This window comes from Molothrus ater, chromosome 1 (genome assembly GCF_012460135.2).
Source record: "Molothrus ater isolate BHLD 08-10-18 breed brown headed cowbird chromosome 1, BPBGC_Mater_1.1, whole genome shotgun sequence".
Lineage (NCBI taxonomy): Eukaryota > Metazoa > Chordata > Aves > Passeriformes > Icteridae > Molothrus > Molothrus ater.
Window position 1 is genome coordinate 20,966,195 of NC_050478.2, and position 20,187 is coordinate 20,986,381.

General features: G+C 38.7%; 1 protein-coding gene across 3 annotated transcripts in view; it reads left to right on the plus strand.

Moving 5' to 3' along the window:
- ST8SIA6 (ST8 alpha-N-acetyl-neuraminide alpha-2,8-sialyltransferase 6) overlaps nucleotides 1–20,187 on the plus strand; it is a 45,331-nt gene that overhangs the window by 16,020 nt on the left and 9,124 nt on the right. For all 3 annotated transcript variants that reach the window (XM_036404053.2, XM_036404046.2, XM_036404043.2), the window contains 4 exons: nucleotides 10,470–10,614; nucleotides 12,870–12,982; nucleotides 14,141–14,233; nucleotides 17,095–17,567. In XM_036404053.2, the coding sequence (XP_036259946.1) occupies nucleotides 10,470–10,614; nucleotides 12,870–12,982; nucleotides 14,141–14,233; nucleotides 17,095–17,563 (820 nt within the window). In that variant the 3' untranslated portion in view covers nucleotides 17,564–17,567. The remainder of the gene's footprint in view (nucleotides 1–10,469; nucleotides 10,615–12,869; nucleotides 12,983–14,140; nucleotides 14,234–17,094; nucleotides 17,568–20,187) is intronic.

Below are 20,187 nucleotides of genomic sequence, written 5' to 3' on the forward strand. Positions count from 1 at the left end.
CAGAACAGGCAAGTGTCTTGCACAGAGTTGACAGGAGGTGAAGCTGCTCTCACCTGCTCTTCACCCTGCTACATTTGAGCTTTTTGTTTTCTAAACTATTTTTTTTAACTTCTCTTCCATCCAAATGGACCAGCCACCACATACCAGCTATTTGCTACTGCTTCTGCTGTACTGGGTGTTTGAATCAGTGGCACTGTGGCCACTTGTTTGTCCAGCCTGACTTCTTTATTTATTGCTTATACAATCTCCCCTCCACTGGGCCACCTTCTACATCTTCTAGGCCTATGGCAATCAAGCATCCAAAACATCATATAAGACTGGAGTTTAAATACAGGATGCTTGCTGTTCCTTGTGCTGTCTTTGGTTTCCAGCAAGGAGTGTGGGTCATAAGTAGTCAAGGTAGGTTATGCAACCAATGATCAAACTGGAAAAATTCAAAAGACAAAACTGTTGGATGCACTAAGCCATCAAAAAGTGTGGACTCTATGTACATTGAGGTGATCTTACTAACTTTAATTTAGCTCATATACAAAACAGAAAACCATCTTTTAAAATCCATGCTTCAGCACAGGCTGGACAAGCTTGTTACTGAATCAACATTCAAGGGCTGTACTGTTATGGTTTTCTTGGTTTTTAACATCCAAACTAGCTGGAGTATTAGTTACTTCATATGTACATAACCCATGCTGCAATTCTGATGACAGTACTATGTATTCTGTTCCTGAAATTTGATCTGATTTGATGTCATCAAAGATTTCCATTGACATGACTAAGGACTGGTGCTTTAGTGTAGGGCATTGTGAATGATTATTTTACAAAACATGGCTGCTTTTGCATAAGTCTTTTCTTTCTTTTTTCATTCTCAGTCTTCTCTATTGTTTTTTGTAAATAGTATATTAAAATTTTACAGTTGTCCTTAATCCATGACCATACTGGAGATTTTCAAGGCTCTTAGCAGTTGGTCAGTGGAGTCTTTAAAATAAAAAGATATTAAAAAGAAAACCAAATTTTATTTAAAATTTGCTGGCTAAATCTCCATGCTTACAGAACTTCCAGACTTATTTATCAGACTTAAGCCTCCAACTAGCTTTGGAAGGGCACTTTAGCTGAAAAATGATGCATTAATGGAGCTATGGGAGTGAAAAAGTTCTAGAGTTGTAGTGAAATAAATGAATTAATAATCACTGGGCAGTAGATCTCTTCCTTTTTTTGACTTAACCTAGTGTCAGTAATAGCTGTGTAATACAAATATTTTACAGTCTGAAAATCTCATTAAGTAGGTAGATAAACACACCCATTTGCAGAAGAGGAAATTAATCTCTGAGGGGCTGTGCAGCAGAAATTGGGTACTACAGCCAGCCACCTTCAGCAGGAGAAACTTGAAGCTGTGTCACATTATTCACCTGCCGGTGCCACCAGAAGTCTGCCTGCTCACAAGACTGCAGAGAAGCTGCTTGACTTCTTTTCCTGTTTGTCCATCTGTTAAATGCAGTGAACGCTTAGATGCTTCTCAGGCGCGGTGTCAATTTTATAACATCTCTCTATTTTCCTGAAGTTCTGAAGAACAGGCATGCATATTTATAAGGGATTTAATGTCTTACGCTTCAGGGCATACACTAACCTCTAATTAATAAGGTTCAAGAGCAGCTTCTCCTGGGTAGTTAGTTTTTCAGAGAAGCTTTCCTGTGTTTTCCTTTGCAGCTTTTGCCGCTGGCTTCCATTGTGCTGCTAGTGGAGTGAAGGAATATGTGATCTAAGCCAGTAACTCCTGTGTTCCTAGAAGACAGCACTGTGTGCCAAGGAGTACACATCCATTCACATTGTAAGCTGCTCTCCCAGCAGATCCAGGCCAAATAAAAGAATATAAATTAGAAGTGCAGTTGAGGAAGGAAATACTTGTCTTTTTATTTGGCAGAAGGGTAACAGCTGACGGCCATGTCTAGCATTAACTACAGTTTTTTTGCCAATTCACTTTTGGAGAGCAGAGTCCAGGCTGACCCTCTACTACCTGGCTCAGCTTTGTCATGCAGCTGTGCAAAATGTGTCCATTTGTTGTCAGAGGGCTGCCCTTTCCCAAATGGCTCCCTCTAAAGCTGCTCTGCTGTGCTGGCTCACATGCTCTTGGCTAGGTTGCTCTCTGGCAGCGCTCACTGGTTCTTGATGGCTACATGATGTTTACACATGCATTTCCCAAAATTAAGAAGAATAAGGAAGCAAGTACGAGCCATGATGTTTTCTTTAATACCACCCATATTTACAGTCACTCTTTTGTGGTTTATTTTTGTCCAGACGGTCAGGAAACCAGTCTCCTGGCATTTCACTTATTTTAGTGTCAATAGTGGTGACATCAGCATTGTCAGACATAGGCTGCCCCCAGAGGAGCAAGTGCAAGCACTTGGTTCATTGCTCTTGAAATCTAGTTAGGATTTATTGTGCCCCACAATAGTATTTGTCAGTCATTGTTAAAAGAGTGGTGCAAGTAGCATCCTACTAACAGTGATTTTTGGAGTCTTCTCCAACATTTACTTCTAGGGACATATAGAAAACTATTTTTTTATTCTGACTTTTCCTTTATAAAATTAATCTTCTCTTGACCTTTTAAAAATTTGTTTTGTTCTTTATGGCTCTTCAGTCATCTAGCATCTTCTCATTATGCCTTTGTTTACAAGCCCACCTGAATTCTTCCTCCCTTTTCAGATTTACATCAGCTCTAACTTGTTTTAGACAGAGCAAGTCTTTGGATTTCTTGTCTGCAAGGGAGAAACTTGGTAGAAACTTGGAAAAGTGGGGGAAATAATCTCACAGCTGCCTGGAAGGGTTCTCCTTAAAAGTCTAGGGGGAAAAAGAGCTATGCTGGGTAGCTTCCTCTGCAAAGGATCTTCTAGCTACAGTCAGCAGAGTCTCAAGTTCCCTAGGTAACCTGAATATTAATTATTATATCAGTATTCTTCAAAGGTTTTCCACTTTAAAGAAATACTTCATTACTGCAACACATTACAGAGCCCAGCTAAGTGCAAGCTGTAATTGTTTTTTACATCTCCACATCTGTCTGCTTTACAGACTTTTAAGCTTAATTTACTCTCATTTGGGGTATACACCAATGGTATCAAATAACCTGCAGGTTTTCAAAATAGTTGTGACTCCAGCTTTTGCAGAAAGCTACAAAATATTTAAAACAGGCTTCAAAATGAGGGGAGAAAGGCTGAGCAGATGCTGTGTTTCAGAGAAGCCTCTGAGCATTGTATTTCTGGTCTGTCTGAGCTTGAAGTGTGAAGCATTGCAATAGCACTTCAGGAGTGGCATCACGCTGAAATAGTGAGCTGTAGGTACTGGGCCCTCTCCCCATGGAAAGAGACAAGGATATTTCTAGGTGTAAAACACAGTTTTAAAATTCCTGATGTCACACTGCAGTCTAGCTGGCAGAATGCTGCCCCCAACCAAAATATTTTAATTTTTTTCTTTTTTAAAGGAACATTACTACTTTAAAAAAAGAACATGTCTTCGTGAAAAGAAGAGATAAAAGATCCACCATTTTCCATGTCCTGTTATTTTCCTTCCTTTTTATTCCACTTGACCTCTATTACCCTTTTCCCACTTTAATATCTCTTCTCAAAAGTGTGTGTTAAACATTCCTGCAGATTATAGAATACCACTTCTTGAAGAGATTAGTTTTGTTGCAAACTACACTCTAACCCATATAACAGTATTGCTTATCACATCTGTGTTCTGCAATGAACCGCAGCTGAAACACAAGTAAAACACACTACAAGGTCAATTTATGCTTATATAAGCTCACACCACCACATAATCAATAGCTTTTCTAACACTAAACAGATCAATATTTCTGGTGTAATCTCTGAAATCCTCCAGTTTACAAGAAAGCGCACAGAACTCAAACTGCAGAGAGATTAAGAGCACATTTGCTGCACAGATTTTATAGATGATATGTAAAATAATGAGTATATATTCAAAGACATTTTGAATGTCTCCTATTTCAGGAGAGAAAAAGAAGGGTGGAGAGATAGTAATTAGTGACAGTTTGAAGCAAGGCTTGAGTCTTTTAATTGGTCTACAGTCTATTATATGCTTTTCTAAAGGATGGAGGATTCCTATAAGTAGAATCTAATTTTGGATTAGTCTGAGCTAATTATGTCTTCATGGCAGACTCTTTAAATAGTCTTTGGTTTGAAAATTTTATTACACTTTTTACATATTCATCCTTGATTTCAGATTCAACCCTTTTGGCTTTCTTTGTCTTAGACATTTATGATGTTACTTCATTTGTAGGCAATTCAAGGGCTGTCAGTGTAGCATTCCCCTTCAAAAATGTTCTGCTTCAGATATCAGATTTAATCACTTTTTACTTAATTTTGGAATATGTCATAATATGCCTCATTGTACTTGCGTTGACACATTGACATGGATTGATAAGAGCCTGGAGAAACCTGTGTCATTGTCTAGAACCCCCAGTGCAGTACAATAAGATAATTGCTTCCTCATTATAAAACATCACAGCAGTGGACATAGATAAAAAGTAGTCTTCCTGTTTGTAGTTGTGCCCTTGAAATTTTGCCGTTACATAGTGGAAATTTTGTGGCTTCTTCTACTGTCACAACAGTCTCTGCAGGATGAAACCTTAAAGTCTTTGATGTCTTGACATGTACAGCATAATAACTCACATGAACTAATGATTACAAAAATCCAAGCTAGGTAAAGTATTAAAAGAAACTTAACAAAAATTTTTCTGGTTTTTAGTAATCCATGGACTTTGGTTGCTTGAATGCTTTGCTCTTTGTTCAAATGACTTTATGAGCTGTGCTGTGATGTCCACTTAGCTCACAGGAGTTACTGCTTTAAATATTTGCTAGTTTTAATTTGTGTTTGGTTCTCTTTTATGCGGTTTTTATTTTTTGTGTCTAGGGTAACTGAAAATCCACAAGGAGATACATCTATGTAAGCATTACTGGTGTCAGTAATGTGTGGGTGCTTTATAACAGGGCTGATATGATACTGTTTTTGCAAACAAACATTCACTTATAAATGTTTGTAAATGATGACTTAAAATCAAATAGATTTACATCATTACTGGAAAAAGTTTGTCCTCATTACTATTAAAATATTCCAGTTGTTGAAATTTTGCACCTTGCCTAGGCAATTTCTTTTAGTCTTTCTTTCCTAATACTGAACTTAAGCTTTCTTTAGAGTAAATTAAAATTGTTTTCTTCACCTTTCCCACCATAGCCTTAAAGGACAGTTGAGCATTTTTTATTTTAACAATGTTTTGAATATTTTGATACTTTGGCAGTGTCTCTCTCCATCCATTTTTCTCCTTCTCCCACCCCAGTTTAGTCCAGTGCATAACAACAGTGAAATATTTCACACTGTTCTCAGCAATGACAAATGCCCTCAGGCCACAGATCCACAGGCATTGGTGTCATAGTGAAACATTTTCAATGGAAAAAGTTCGGTGGAATGGAAGTTTTTAAACTGCAGAAGCTTTTTACATAAAGACAAATTTCACACTCATTATAGATTCTTCCAATATCACTCAGAGTAAGAGCAGTGCTGGCTTTTGAACCAGCTGAGAGAGTCTGCTAAGCCTTGACGGACCATTGATTGTTTTAGCCATTGTGATTGGTCCACCCTGAGTTGTTGAAGATGTTGAGATGTTTGCAGTATCTTCAGCATGTGTGCACACTCTGATTTGTCAGCAGGCATGTGCAGCTTGTTCAGAAGGCCTGAATCAGCCCTAAAATGCATATATTCATACTAGCACAGAACCAAGATTTTGCTGCTATCTTGGCCACAGAGCAACTGCAGGAGCTGCAAAGAAACTCTATCAGCATATTTAGAGCATTTGTATTCCACTAAATACAGTGGACCATCCAAAAGTTTGGAAACGTGTCATCAAGGCAACAGCCCTCTGTTACTGCCAACAGTTCAGCATGGAAAAATTGCATAGCACCTGGAAAATAACATTATTTGGCTCATCTCACAAGCCATACAATTTTGGTAAAACTTTCGTCAAGAAACCAGGGTTTTTGTAAGGTCTCAGTGGCCATGAACCTGAAGAAATTATTTGGATGCCATAGGCTCAAAATCCTGTAGCAGCTGAAAAACAATACAAACTTGGGTCCTGCATCCTTCAGCCACAAAGGAAAAAATTCAGTGAAAGTGTATGCAGAGCAACAAAAAACATTCTTCAGTGCAACTATATTTGACTTTATGTCGTCTAATGTGATCAAAACTTCCCAGACAAATGCAGCACACCCCTCCACTTAGGTTATTTACTAAGGTTCTGACTGTACTTACTGGGTCCTATGAGATATGTATTACCACTCAAAATGGTGTTGTCTTTTATCAGGTTCTGATTTTGTTCCTCACTTATTACAAGTGACTGTTCTAGATAATGCAATCAAATCCCTTTCTGCTTATCTTGGCATAAGAAATATCTGTGTTTGGAGTTATGCCTCAGGATTTAAAAATAGCTCTTAGATATCACTCAGCTTCCAAATCCTTGCAGGAGAAATGTTGGAGGAAAAGGCTTCTCCAAATAAGAAACTGTCAGCAATAACCTCTGCTACAGAGGAGATACTTTCCAAAACTAGTGCCCTACAAAACTTGGGTACTTTGACTCAAGCATCACCTTCAGTCTGCACTTGTCATGCATGACTGGATCATAAGCACCTTTGTTCTAGGGCAAGCCCACAGTCTCTGATAAAAGCTGAACTTAAACCTTCTTACTGTAAGCTACATTGATGTTCTGAAAGCTATGAGATGGATGCTCAGCCTGTGTAACAGCATCCTATGTTTCAAGAGCTGCTTCCATATCTCAGGGTTTTCTCCCAGTCAGAACAGACAATGTGTATCACTTCCTAGTCCAAAAATAAAAAAGTTACTTCTGTTTGGTGCTGTTGTGATTTGACCCTTGTTTCTTATCCCACCCTCTTAAGTTTCCCTCTCCCCAGGTGGCATACATGAGTTAAAATGTTGTCTTGGCTTTGCAACACCTCACACAGAGCCTTTGTAGGATACATGGGTTAATCTTATGAAGCAAATGCTCTTCAGTGAGTCCTCAGCTCCGGGCAGACCACATATGAGTGATATTAATACTCTGATGAAATTGCAGTAAGAGATTGCTTGAACTGCCCAGTCTCTACCCCTTCCTCATCATTTGCTGTCAGTTGTAGATTAGCACGTGTCAGAGCTTGTACAAAATCCTGTGTGAGCAGATTGCTGAATTCACTGCCATGGGTGTTGCTGTCTGCAGTTACATGCATTCCCACTGGAGCTCTGTACAGGGATGCTTGGGCACAGTGGGATTCTGTGTCATGATTTGATCTAAGTAAAATGTTTCTATTGTTACTGCCAAATTTTTAACATGGATATTTGTCATTATTCAGTATGTATTCTCTTATTCTTACTGTGTTTCTGGACTAGTTTGGCTCTGTTTTATTTTCTCAGTGAATCCATAATATTAATTTAAACTATTACTTTCTTATTAATTCTGATATTTGTTTTTCTTTTGCACTGTTTCTGCTTTTATTGAAGCACTTGTTCTTGTGGAATGAGTAATAAAAAGCAAAAACATGTCATCTCTATTAATGAATGGGATCTGTTATCAGTTTACTTTTCAGGGTCTGGTAGGCATCACACAAAAGAGCTGTTTTCCTAAATTTTGCAGGAATATTCTGGCATTATTTCTTCTCCTCTGAATGTCCAGTGGTTGACACAGATAATGTTTAGGCCTACTTCATTTAGCTTCAAGAAAATAAACAAGGAAATCAGCATTAAGGGTTATGTGATTCCTCATTTCCATGTGAGTGCCAGGGAGCAGTGAAGGACAGCTGCTTCCTGAGGGACAGGGTGTGGGATCCCAACACAGTAACCTGGCCAGCAGAGCAGAAACTGGTACCTGGGCTTGTCCCATCCCTAGCCAGGAATAGGCATCCTCGGAAAAGGATGGACACAACTGGAGACTGGCCCTGCTGTGGTGTTGCTGGGGCAGTGACTGATGGTTCTGGAAGACTGAAATAGGGTCTTGGACCCTAGGCAGGATAGGGACAGCTCCAGAGTGCTGGGCAGTAGTGAGGCTGGGTAGTGCCCTCAGGACCTGACAGTGAGATCTGAATCCTCTTACAGTGTTTATTAAGACTAGAATGTGCTGATTATAGCAAAAACTGACAAGAAAGAAAAGCAAGTATGCTCCAGTCAAAAGTCACTGGTTCCAAAATATCCAGTGTTCCCAGACACCATCATTTGACCCTACTGCCCTACTGCACCCTTTTTACTTTGCCATATATTTCAAGTAGGATACTATATACACACAGAGAACTGTTCTCACCATTGGGTGTCTCCTGACCACAGAGCACAGTCACAGTTCCATCCACAGCTTTGGACCTTGTGGTTCTCCTTAGCCACAGATCTTCCCTGCCCCTTAAGGTTTTGAGCAGGGCAGTGGGAATCACCATGTTTGGAGAGTGGAGTCAAATGCAGCTTAAGGAAATTTGAACCCTACTGGTTCCTCTCTCAGGAGCGTCATTTCCTGGTTACTCTCTTAGTATGGGTGTTTCAGATCTGTGCCATCCCAGCACTCAGTCTTTCCCAGTGTTCCTCACACATCTGGGAACCTTGCCTTGGAGGAGTTTGAGAACTCAGTATTCAAAATGTGTTAATATATACCAGTGAGTCATCTGACAACTGAAATAGTCCTTCCTTCCTTCCTTCCTTCCTTCCTTCCTTCCTTCCTTCCTTCCTTCCTTCCTTCCTTCCTTCCTTCCTTCCTTCCTTCCTTCCTTCCTTCCTTCCTTCCTTCCTTCCTTCCTTCCTTCCTTCCTTCCTTCCTTCCTTCCTTCCTTCCTTCCTTCCTTCCTTCCTTCCTTCCTTCCTTCCTTCCTTCCTTCCTTCCTTCCTTCCTTCCTTCCTTCCTTCCTTCCTTCCTTCCTTCCTTCCTTCCTTCCTTCCTTCCTTCCTTCCTTCCTTCCTTCCTTCCTTCCTTCCTTCCTTCCTTCCTTCCTTCCTTCCTTCCTTCCCCCTTATTTTGACCATTTTTTCAAGAGAAGTGAGATTGACAGTTATCCCAGACCTGTTCATTCTTTTCCCTGTCTTCCAGGAAACATAATCTTTAGGTTTTTATGTGTGCTGGACTATGCGTCAGTTACATCAGAAAAATAAAATTATTATTAATAATAATAATAACAATTAGTATTTTATGCTGTTATTGTTGTATTTTCTCTGTCTACACTGTTGATAAAGTGAAATGAAACAACTTCTCTTAGCTGTGTCTTACCCCATTAAAGTCAGCTCACTTTCAGGCAGAATTTGGCTTCTAATATTTGACTAGTTTCAACAATTTGTTTTGCTTTACACATTGAAACAGTATGAAATAAAACTTTTCTATTCCTTTGGCTCTAATGGTAAACTTTTTTCTTCTCAATTTACCTTCAGTGTGGTATTTTCAAAATTCTGGGGAATTCTGTTATAAGACTATTTTCTCTAAATTGTTAGTAGTTCTCTTAGTATCTCACCTAATGAGAAAGCTGTGCCCTAGCAATTGATACATAACGTCTGTCCATGAATATTTCAGCCTTACAGATTCAAAATCAGATCCCATGGCAGCAGAGAGGTCGTTGTTGCCTATAGCAAAATAAATTATAGTGTTTTGAGTCTGATTTTCAAAGGTCTGATGGGGATTGTAAGTTTATTTCATTTCACTGTTAATAATGTAGAATGTTTGCACACATAATACTTTTTTAAGTTTGAAGGTAACAGGAATTGTAAGATGAGTAATAGTCTTCACTCCCACAAAGGTTTGAGTGAATCCCTTCCATTTTAATTTATTTAAGGACTTCTGTTAGGTGTTTTGGGGAGCAGCTAGGCTATCTGTCTAGCACATCTGTCTTCTTTATGTGCAAGTTGTGATGTAATTTATTTAACATCTGTGGTACTGTGCACAGGAAAATTGTGATGAACAGTTGCAGAAATTAATTATTGATTAATTGGCTTGCGGCCATCTAGATGTTCACTAAGTACCGCTGCCAGTACCTTCCATCTCTCTCTCTTTTATTCCTTTTTTTTTTCCTACTTCAGCCTTCTAGTTTCTTACAATCACTTGTTCAATATTGGTGAAAATCACATTTTTAATTCTTCAGGGACTGAAGTCTCTCAGTGTTTCTATATTAATCTTAGCAATTAATAATATTGAGGAGATTGATTACAACTTTTTCTCAGTGGGAAAAGGAGACCAAGAGATAAAAAAAGTTATCAGTTCTGATTAGATTCTGAACATTTGCTGTGAAAATGGACTTCCATAGCAAAGCAGTTCAAAGGAAATGACATCATAGAAGGTTAATAAAGCCTTTTGCTGCTAGTTAATTCAAACTGGTGTTCATTGATCTGGTTCTCTAGCACTGCCTTTCTACTTATTTGCCTCTGTTTGAGCAGGTTTTGTTTGTTTGCGCTTTTTGCAGGTCAGAATTAGCTTCCTGCTGTGATGCAGTTCACAATTTTATTGCTTCTCAAAACAACAGCCCACTGGGAAGTAACATGAGTTACGAAGTGGACAGTAAAAAGACCATTCTCATTACACAGGACATTTTTAAGATGCTGCCTGCGGTAAGAACTGTATATTTTCCATGTTATTATAATCACAGTACAGGTATTTTGGGTTAGTAATTGAGAGACTGTGATTCCTCTGGAAGAGACCCATTAGCCCCTGTATGCACTTCTTTATTTGCCTTGCAAGGTGTTGTTTTGTTGTATTTTTTTCCCCTTCCTCTGCAGTGGTAGAGGTATTTACAGGTATCATAGGTCATAGGTTGGAGGTCGAGTTGCTATAGAACACTGGCTTGGCAGCCAGTTGAGGAGCAAATACTCTGAAAATGTTTGCCTTGCTTTTATCATTCCTGTTTTTAAAGGCATTTCAATCTGGAAAAACATTTCATATTCCTCATGTGCACATGCCATTTCCAGTGCAGGCTTGGCCATGTAAGTTATGAAAGATATTTTGGTGATAAACCTGATACAGAATAGCATAGAACATAATAGAGTAGAACACAGAAATTTCAGTTGGAAGGGACCCTCAATAATCACATAGTCCAACTGCCTGATAAATTCAGGGCTGACCAAGTGAAAGCAAGTTATTAAGGACATGGTCTGAATGCCTTTTAAACACTGACACCTGGGCACATCAACCACCTCTCTAGGAAGCCTGTTCCAGCAACTGACCATCCTCTTGGTAAAGAAATGCTTCCTAATATACAGTCTAAACTTCCCCTGGTGCAGCTTGGAACCATTCTGATGTGTCTTGTCACTGGATACAATGGAGAAGAGATCAGCACCTTCCTCTCCCCTTCCCTTCCTCAGAGAGCAATGAGATTACCTGTTCTTTTTTCCAAACTACACAAGTCCAAAGCCCTCAGTGACTTTTCATAGGACATTCCTTCCAGCCCTTTCACTAGCTTTGTTAGCTCCTAGGGGAGAGTGTTTGCAGCAAGAAGCAAAGGTTGAGAAAAGGAATCAGATTTTGTACCTCAGGATTACAGTAGACATACAAGATCTTGAGACTAGACAAAGAGTTTGTATTTGGTTTCTTGAAGCTGAGGGCATATAGGAGCCCTCTTACCCATCTCTGGCATTCTTGATTTGTGAGATCCCAGCTACCATGGGTCTAGTTCTTCCTAACACTGCTGTGAATCAGTCTTTACTGACTTCATTGCAATAGAGGATTGCAATTGTAATTCCAAAATTAACCTGGAGAAATGAAAAAGTAGTATGCTTTATGTGCACATATACATGCTAAGGTAGCCAGAATTGCCTGGCCTTTGTGTTCTCCTACTATCCTTTCAGAATTGAACAAAATATTTGAACATGTTGTGTAATATATTGCCAGGCAAATATGGTATTTGCCACTTCCCCACACTTTCTGCCTTGTTCATAACAGTGTCCCTTCTTGCTTCTCTTTGGGCAAGCTGATGAGAGAAGAAAGAAGGATAATGCTTTCCATAAGCAAGTTTTGACTCACTTTTGCAACTGGGTTTAATTTCTGTACTCAAAATATCCCAGCTGTTGGCCTCTGGTAAATGTCAGTGCTCCCACAGCAGAAGATGTTGAGCAAGATGTATGAAAAGTTTCTGAGACTGGGATAACAGCTAGCTATATTAATGTCAGCCTATATAGCCAACAATTTGCATTAATTTTCTAGGTTGTGAACTCTGCTGGTTCTCAAGTGGATGCACTTAGCTCCCACTCAGCTTCCCCACTGCAAGACAGCAAGCTGTAACAAGAGGAGGAGCAGACAGGGTGAACAGCCAGGAATAGTAACCTCTTCTGTGAGGCCTCACATTCACAAAGGGTTACGCCAGGGCACATCATTATCCTTTACAGCATCTTCAGGTTTCCCTAAATTCATTATTCTGCTTCAAATGTAATTTTGGGATGACAAAAGTGAGGAGAGTTTACAAAGTTACCTTCTATTACCTGAGAAAGTAAATTACTATATGGAAACCCCCAGTCTGTTACAGTGCAAAGGAAAATGGGTAACTTTAAGCTATCTTCAGTGTAAATTAGTTCCTTAGTTTGTCAAGGTTGCAATCCACTACTAGATAGTTTTAGTGTTAAGTGTATTTAAAAGGTACCCAGTTTTAACAATCCAGTGTTATTCTCTCAAAGTTCTGATAGCAGAAGTTACAGTTCTCTGTCTGTTGGTGCCTGCTTCTGGCTCTTGGCTGTCCAGGTTTGGCAATCCGTTCTGCTAAATAGTGAATGCTTTTACTGGGATTTACCAGTTTAAGCCTGCAAGAGCAAATAAACACAAAGAAACAATCAAAACACTTATAAAGAATTAGCTGCATCTTTTTGTTTGTTTGCAGTCCTCTCCTCTTTCAGTCTATCCCTTCAAAAACTGTGCTGTGGTTGGAAATGGAGGCATTCTGAAAAATTCCAGCTGTGGAGCTGAAATCGATAGTTCTGACTTTGTGTTCAGGTAAGAGCTCCTTCATTTTCCTGAAGTGTGTCCCACATTCTAAAAACTTGGCAGGATTGGAAGTGTGCCAGTGCCAGTTTGTAGCAATGAGGAAGAATCTTGACAATTCGTTATTTCTGTCTCTTTAAGGATAGTTCTGCTTTGTAGTTTTCAGAATGCTGCATTCTAATTAAAGAGCATGCTGGATGATACACGTTTAATCTGTGATTGCTAAGTCACCTTGCAGTGATGTGAAATGTGATTATCTGAGAACCTGGCATTTCTGGTTATTTAGCATCCTTTAGGAGACTGGTATTAAATGTCACATGTGTATCTCTGGTTTAACAATGTGTTTACTTAGCCATTGTTTGGCTCACCCATGTAGCTACCTAATTGCCCCAATATTTGTTTCATCTGTTACTCATTTAAAAAATTAAGCATTTATTTAAGTAGTGTTTTTAATCTCCCTGGACAGACTGGGAGAAAACCAGGCACACTCAGAGTATAATTTTGCCCACTCTCTCAGTATGAGACTCACAGTTTGTAGTTCATGCAAAGAAACAGAGCAACAGAGGGAAGGTTCTTTTCTCAGTGATGTCCAGCCACACAGCATGCTGGATTTAATTTCCTTTTCTTATTTTTTCCTAAAATTTGGGCTTTTAAAAAGCTAAAAAAAAAAAAAAGTCTTTCCAGTTAGATAAGTGTTTTAATAAAAATGGGAAGTCTCTGTAATAAGATGCTAAACTTACTAAGTGACTGAATTTAAGAAAATGCTTTCTTTACATTTTATAGAAATCACTGTTTCTGTGATAGGGCAAGCTATGTTGTTGTTAAAAGACACAGTAGAAGACTTTGCAGAAATGCATTGTTTAGGCAAGAGGAGCAATATTTCCTAGCAGCCAGCATAGGGCGTTCATAGACTCCTGAGATTTTGACTGTGCTCCTGGTTTGTGATACGATTTATGAAAATGAGCTCTCTGTGCCCTATTTTAACCATCTGTACAGTAGATTAAATATCTTTACTAGAAGTGCTGTAAGCCTTATTTAATATTTGTAAAGTGCTTAGACATCCCTGGGAGCTGACGTGAAAGTGTCATTGCACAAGAGAGGAATTTGCAAATAGTAACTGTAAATCATTTCTGATGCACATCTGTTTAAGCAAATGTTTCTCAATTTCAGGTGTAATCTCCCTCCAACCACAGGAAACATTAGCAAAGATGTTGGCAATAAAACAAACCTTGTGACTGTTAATCCGAGTATCATAGCTCAGAAGTGAGTACTACTGCAAATCTGTTTCTGTAAATGGTGTATAATTGTTTGACATGATTTAGATTTTCATGGAAATCCATTGGGATACCAGCATAGAGAGCAGTGCACGTAGATTACTTCATTAAGCCTTAGTTTCCATGTAAAATATGTGCTAGTCTAAATGAAAATCTAAACCTGGCCTTTTTTGTAGCATAAAGGAGTCAGCATACCCAGATTAGCAAGATACCTTGGCTGATACTAGTCAGCAATTTATGGCAGGGTAAAATTGGTGATTGTAAGCCCAAGCCTCTTTTTCCTCCATGACCCTCATGACCCCAAGCATTTAGAAAGGAATTGTAATCATAAATCAGGACAGGCTGGAAATGTGTGTCTGACTCTATCAGCAGCATTGTGAGCACGTGTTCTTAAGTAATGGGCTTGGAGGCTGTTCTGATGAAGGCTGTTTCCTGAATGGAGGCCCAGCTTCTCTAATCCATTATTTCAATCCATATGAAAGCTGCTTGCTCACACACTTCTTTCTCAGCAGAGGTGGGATTTTTTTTCACCTTCTTGATGAAAAGAAAATCTAATAAGGCGAGCCTGACTAATCTGACATCTTCAGCAGGCTGGAACTGCAGCTTATCTATGAAAGGACTGCTGTGCCATGTTATTTACTGCTTGCTAATCTCACTGTATTTTATTGTCTGTCATAACTGTATTGTCAAAAAGACAACATAAGGCAAAGCTTTTTTTTTATTCCTTGAAAGGAAGAAGGAAAAAGTACATTGTGTACATAGAAATTAATAACAGGAATTTTTCTTTGATTCAGGGATAGAAGTTCATTTTTTGCAATGAGTACTAACTATGTTAATGCTTACCCAAACCTTTTTGACTTCAATCAAGACAAGATTAAGCTCATTGATGTTAGTGGGGCTGCACAGGGATATGAGGAATGGAAATTGTCCAATGACTCAGTATCCTTGGTGACTTCTGACCCGATCCACAATTTTTCTGGGCTTAATCAAAGTGTTCTGCCACAGCTGCACTCATTTTTTAGCCAAATCAAGTCACACTAGGGTTAATAGAAGTTACACTGAAGAAAATGGGAGATAAGCCTGTGGGAGGATTAAGTGAGAGTACAAGAGGACTTTTATGGTTTTTAAAAAGTATTTATTTAAATATTCAGAGAAAACTGTAAATGCTTTTGAAGTAGCAGGAGGAAGCAGCCTGGTACCATTTAGCAGAACCAAGTTTGTTTCTTCTCTCAGAAGATCTATTCCAACGTTATTCCCTGTAATTTCTAATTCTTTGTTTGCATACTGGCTTCGTCTGATGTTATTATTGTTAAGGTTAATCAGCTTTTGAACTGTGTTTGTCAGGGTGTAAAATGTAGGTGAACTCTCTTGAAGAAAAGCACAGGTCTTATGTGTCCTAATTAAACTGGCTGACACTTCTTACAGTGGCAGAGCTGGAAAGGAGATTGAGACACTGTTGAATTGTCCAGGTTTCTAGCTAAGGAAGAGTAGAGATTTGAATTCTGTCCTGGAGGCTCAGTATTTTGCAGTGAGTAAAAACAGATAAAATTCTTGTAGAAGAGGCCAGAAATTCAACCTTCAACCACTTTTCCTAGACATAGGCTCAGGCATTTCTTGCTTGTTTTGGCTGTGTGACTCTTGCATGCACATAGGTTCAGGGTCAAAAGGAGGGCCTGAGTCCCTCTCATTCATTTTGTTTCAGAGTCTGGTGGTAATGGCACTTTTCTGGGAAGTAGGAGCTGTAAGTTTAAACCCCTTCTGGTTGAGAAAGGGTGTATCACTCCTTGCACTAGTTCTACAAGAGGTAACTTTTCCGTGAATGCTTTGAATGGAAATGGCAGTGGCTGCTGTCCTCTGTTTCAAAGTGCTGCATGAAAAGAGGGTTTGTACCTACTTGAGTTGTGAAGGGAAATGAAACCAATTTTTCCAGCTTCTGCTGGAGTTGTAAAATTGTTAGCCTTTAAAAGGTGAAAATACTGTGCTCAAATAGACAACTACCTACAAAAGAGGACTCAGTCCTTTGAGCCCCAAAAGGCGTGGTCCATATGTTTAGGTGATTCAGAAAAATCAGACCTATAGAGGACCTGAGTTGAGTTGCATCACTTCTCAGATAACTTGGGAATTTCACTAGTCGGTATTTGGGAGCACAGAATTATGCAGTGGTGAGAGCTAAGACTCTTTGCTTTTTGTTGGTGACTGAAAGAATCTGAGAATAAATCCTTGTGCTTTGTGAAGTTAAAGCTCTAAGTCTTTACAGATCTCCATGTGTTCCTTTTGTAGTTGAAGGACATAAACAGGGATGCCTATATTTTTAGCTACTTTAAAAGTACATCCTGCACTTGAGGACACACTAATCTTTAACACTCCAAGACTGCTCACATGCATCCTTGCATTTCCACACAGGGCAGACACAGAGATTTTGAAGAGAGATTTCTGTATACCTGTTGATGTAAGAAACAAGTTTCATGAAATGCATATGGTATATATTGTAGTGCATGTGTTTTTAAACATAGAAGGTATGAGCACAATATTTTTTTGCATTCTTCCTAATTTCTTGAATTGATCAATTCTGTAAACATGTCCTAGTCTCATTAGTAGTGAATTTGATCTGCTTCAGTATCTCCTGTGTTGCCAATTCAATCCTATGTAGTGTGTTCTTATTATACAAGAGTCAGATTTTCATAGCTGCACATATGACAACATATAATAGGGTGATATAAATTTTCAGTGTAGACAGCCTGAACTGCTGCAGCAGAATTCATAACATCTTTGCAAGTGCAGTTGTGCTGTTCTGGTCTGTAATGTTTGTGTCAATACTACATTCCATTCCTAAAATGTTGTACTTTGCAGATACAACAAGCTAAATGAAAAGAAGACAGAATTTCTGGAAAACATTGCGGTCTATGGAGATGCTTTTCTTTTACTGCCGGCATTTTCCTTCAGAAGCAACACAGCCACTTCTTTTAAAGTATACCACACTCTGAAAGAGTCCAAAGCAGCCCAAAGGGCAATATTTTTTCACCCCACTTATCTGAAAAGTCTTGCCCAGTTCTGGAGAACTAAGGGTGTGAAGGCTTACCGGTTGTCATCTGGTTTTATGATCACTAGTGCTGCCCTTGAGCTCTGTGAGAATGTGAAGCTCTATGGCTTCTGGCCTTTCTCAAAATCCACAGAGAAGATGCCAATCAGCCACCACTATTATGACAACCAGCTGCCTAAACCGGGTTTCCATGCAATGCCCAAAGAATACAACCAGATCCTTCAGCTTCATGGCAAAGGCATTTTGAAGTTGCAGTTTGGTAAATGTGAATCGGACTAAAAAGGTAGGTCCCATTCTTACCACATGAAATGTCTTTATTTCACTAATGTGCCAAGGGAAAACTTGTTTTACAAAGAGTGAAACCGTTCTTTCTTAGAGAGATATTTCTACCTTACTCTCAATGAAAGTTGTATTTCCAAATAAGTGAAAGATTGAATCTTTCTGAATAAATATGTATCAGAGAGTTGAGAAATGTTTTCCAATTGTGAATATTAGAAGGCAAGCATAGCTAAGTACAAATTATCCCCATAAATCATTGTCAATCAGAAGTGTCTCCTTATCTCAGATACATATCTCTGCCAACTTATGTTTGGTTTGGTATCAGTTCCCGGGTACCAGCCTCCTTTAAGAATTGCTTTATTTATCACACATTGTGATCTTCAGAATGGATAAGCATCTTCAGAGATGCCTAATCCTGGCCCAGCCTTTCCATATGTATAGAGGGAGCAGAGTAAGGATGGGGATTGTTCCATGAAGGGGAAGCAATCATCTCTGGCCTCGTTGCCTCTTGTGAAAGGGTAGAGATTGGAGCAATGTGTGCTCATGGCCCAGGGCTGCAGAGCAGCTTGTGGATGGCAATGAGGGAGCTGCCATACACTACAGCAGATCTTGCTGAGCATTTTACCTAGAGGCAGCTCAGAATCTGGGAGTTACAAATAAAGGATGAAGTGTCATTCCTTTTCCTTTGTTTTATCTGCCCCAACTCCTTGGACCTCTACCTTCTGTGTATTGCCTCAGAGAAATGCAGCACAGTCTGGCCTCTGACCTTGAGCCAATTTACTGTGTACACGCTAGAGATGACTCTGAAAAGATTTGTGTGCGTGTTTTCAATCTTGATTTGCCCTGTTGAAAAAGTAGGGCCAATTTGTATAAATACTTCTTCATCTTTTAAGCTCAGAAATTCCTGAGTTCACAATACTGTTGTCAGAGTCTCCTTTCACAGACCTCTATTTTTCCAGGGGGTCCCAGTTAACATAATAGTAAGTGATGTGTACAGTAGAACTGCCATTGTATACTATATACTTTAATTGGACTGATGTAATCTCATGACTGTATTGCTCAAGTTAAATAGAGAGCATCATCTTGTTCAAGCCAGAAATTTCAAGCTTAAAAGCTAAGGGTACTTTTCTTCTGGCTAGGTTCTGAAATGAAAATATCCTTTTTTGATATTTAGAAAACATGTTGTCAAAGATATGTTCACACTTACTTTATCATCAGAGAATGCTAAGTTTTAAAATAGCAGATTGTTAGTACCAGGAAGGCACAATTTTATTCAATTTCAAGGGGTTTTTAAGAAATAGAAAAATAAATGGCTTTCAGATTATTAAAATAATATAAAACCTGTGAGAAGGGATCTAGAATCCATATAATGAATCCATTCTCCTCGTCCATGGCAGGAGATTACCTAGGAGGAATTGAATTGTATATATATGCACTTTCATTTTTTGCTTGTAAAAGGTTGCAGTGTATTGGAAAGGTTAACTAATACATAATGTATTTTTTCTTAGTGGCTAAGCTGTTTATATCCAGCAGTTTCCTTTGTATTTGTTATTCCAATAATATAAATCGTTGGAGATATACTGTGTCATTTTAATTGTGGTAACTACACGAGATAGGAAAATGAAAGCCAGCTCCTTAGAAATATTTACTCTAGAGAGAAGATAGAAGGCACAAAAATGTTTAAGTATCTGTATGTGTTAATTAAATGCTATCCATGCTTGATAGACTGAAAACCACTTGTGGCCAAATTTGCCAAATAAGCTGTAAAGAAAAAAAAACACAAGAAGAATAAGTTGTGCTGCCCTATTTACACTTACATTTACAAAGAGAAAACCAAATAAATACTTTCAGTATGAGCTACCATTCTGCTAGTATTAGCAACTATTAGAGATAAATGAAATTCTATAATGAGTATATTTTATTGAAGATGACCTTTTCTAAAAATTCAACAAGCTCCTTTCTCTTTTCAGTTTCCATTTTATGTTCTTCTCCATGCTCTGTGTTCTTTCCTCTTAGTGGGTAGCTGCAGGTTCCTTACAGCAGTGGGTGCCCACAGAAGGCTCAGGCAGAACCTCCCACACACATTCCTGGGACACAAAAGTTTGCTGCTGTAAATGAGAAGTGAAGGAAGCTTCTCTGCTGGGAGCACCTATAGGGAGAATAAAATTGCATCCCAGTGAATCATTTTTGGCAATTTTGCTCCTAAACACTGTCCTTGCCAGTGGAATTTTTTTTTGCCTTAATATCCTCTCCTGTACCTTTATGATTATGTTCAACAGACATGTACAGGTCATGGCTAAAGTCAGTGCCCACCTATCACAGAGGGTCAAGCAGAAAATGCAGCAACAGCAAAATCTTGAAATATAATTAATGGTCTTTATTATTTTGTATTAGATTACCAAATAATTTTTGCTATGCAGCTGAAGGAAGTCTTATTTGTTCATTGTTTTAACCTGATAAGGGCATGTCATTAGCTTCAAGTAAATGTAGGTTCAAGGAGGGGAAATGACCTAATTCATATTTAAAAATAGAAAAAATGTGATTAGAAAAATTGTCAGATGATAAATTAATCAGACTGGCATAAATTTGATTGCCCAGAAGCCTGGTTAAAATGCAAATATTGT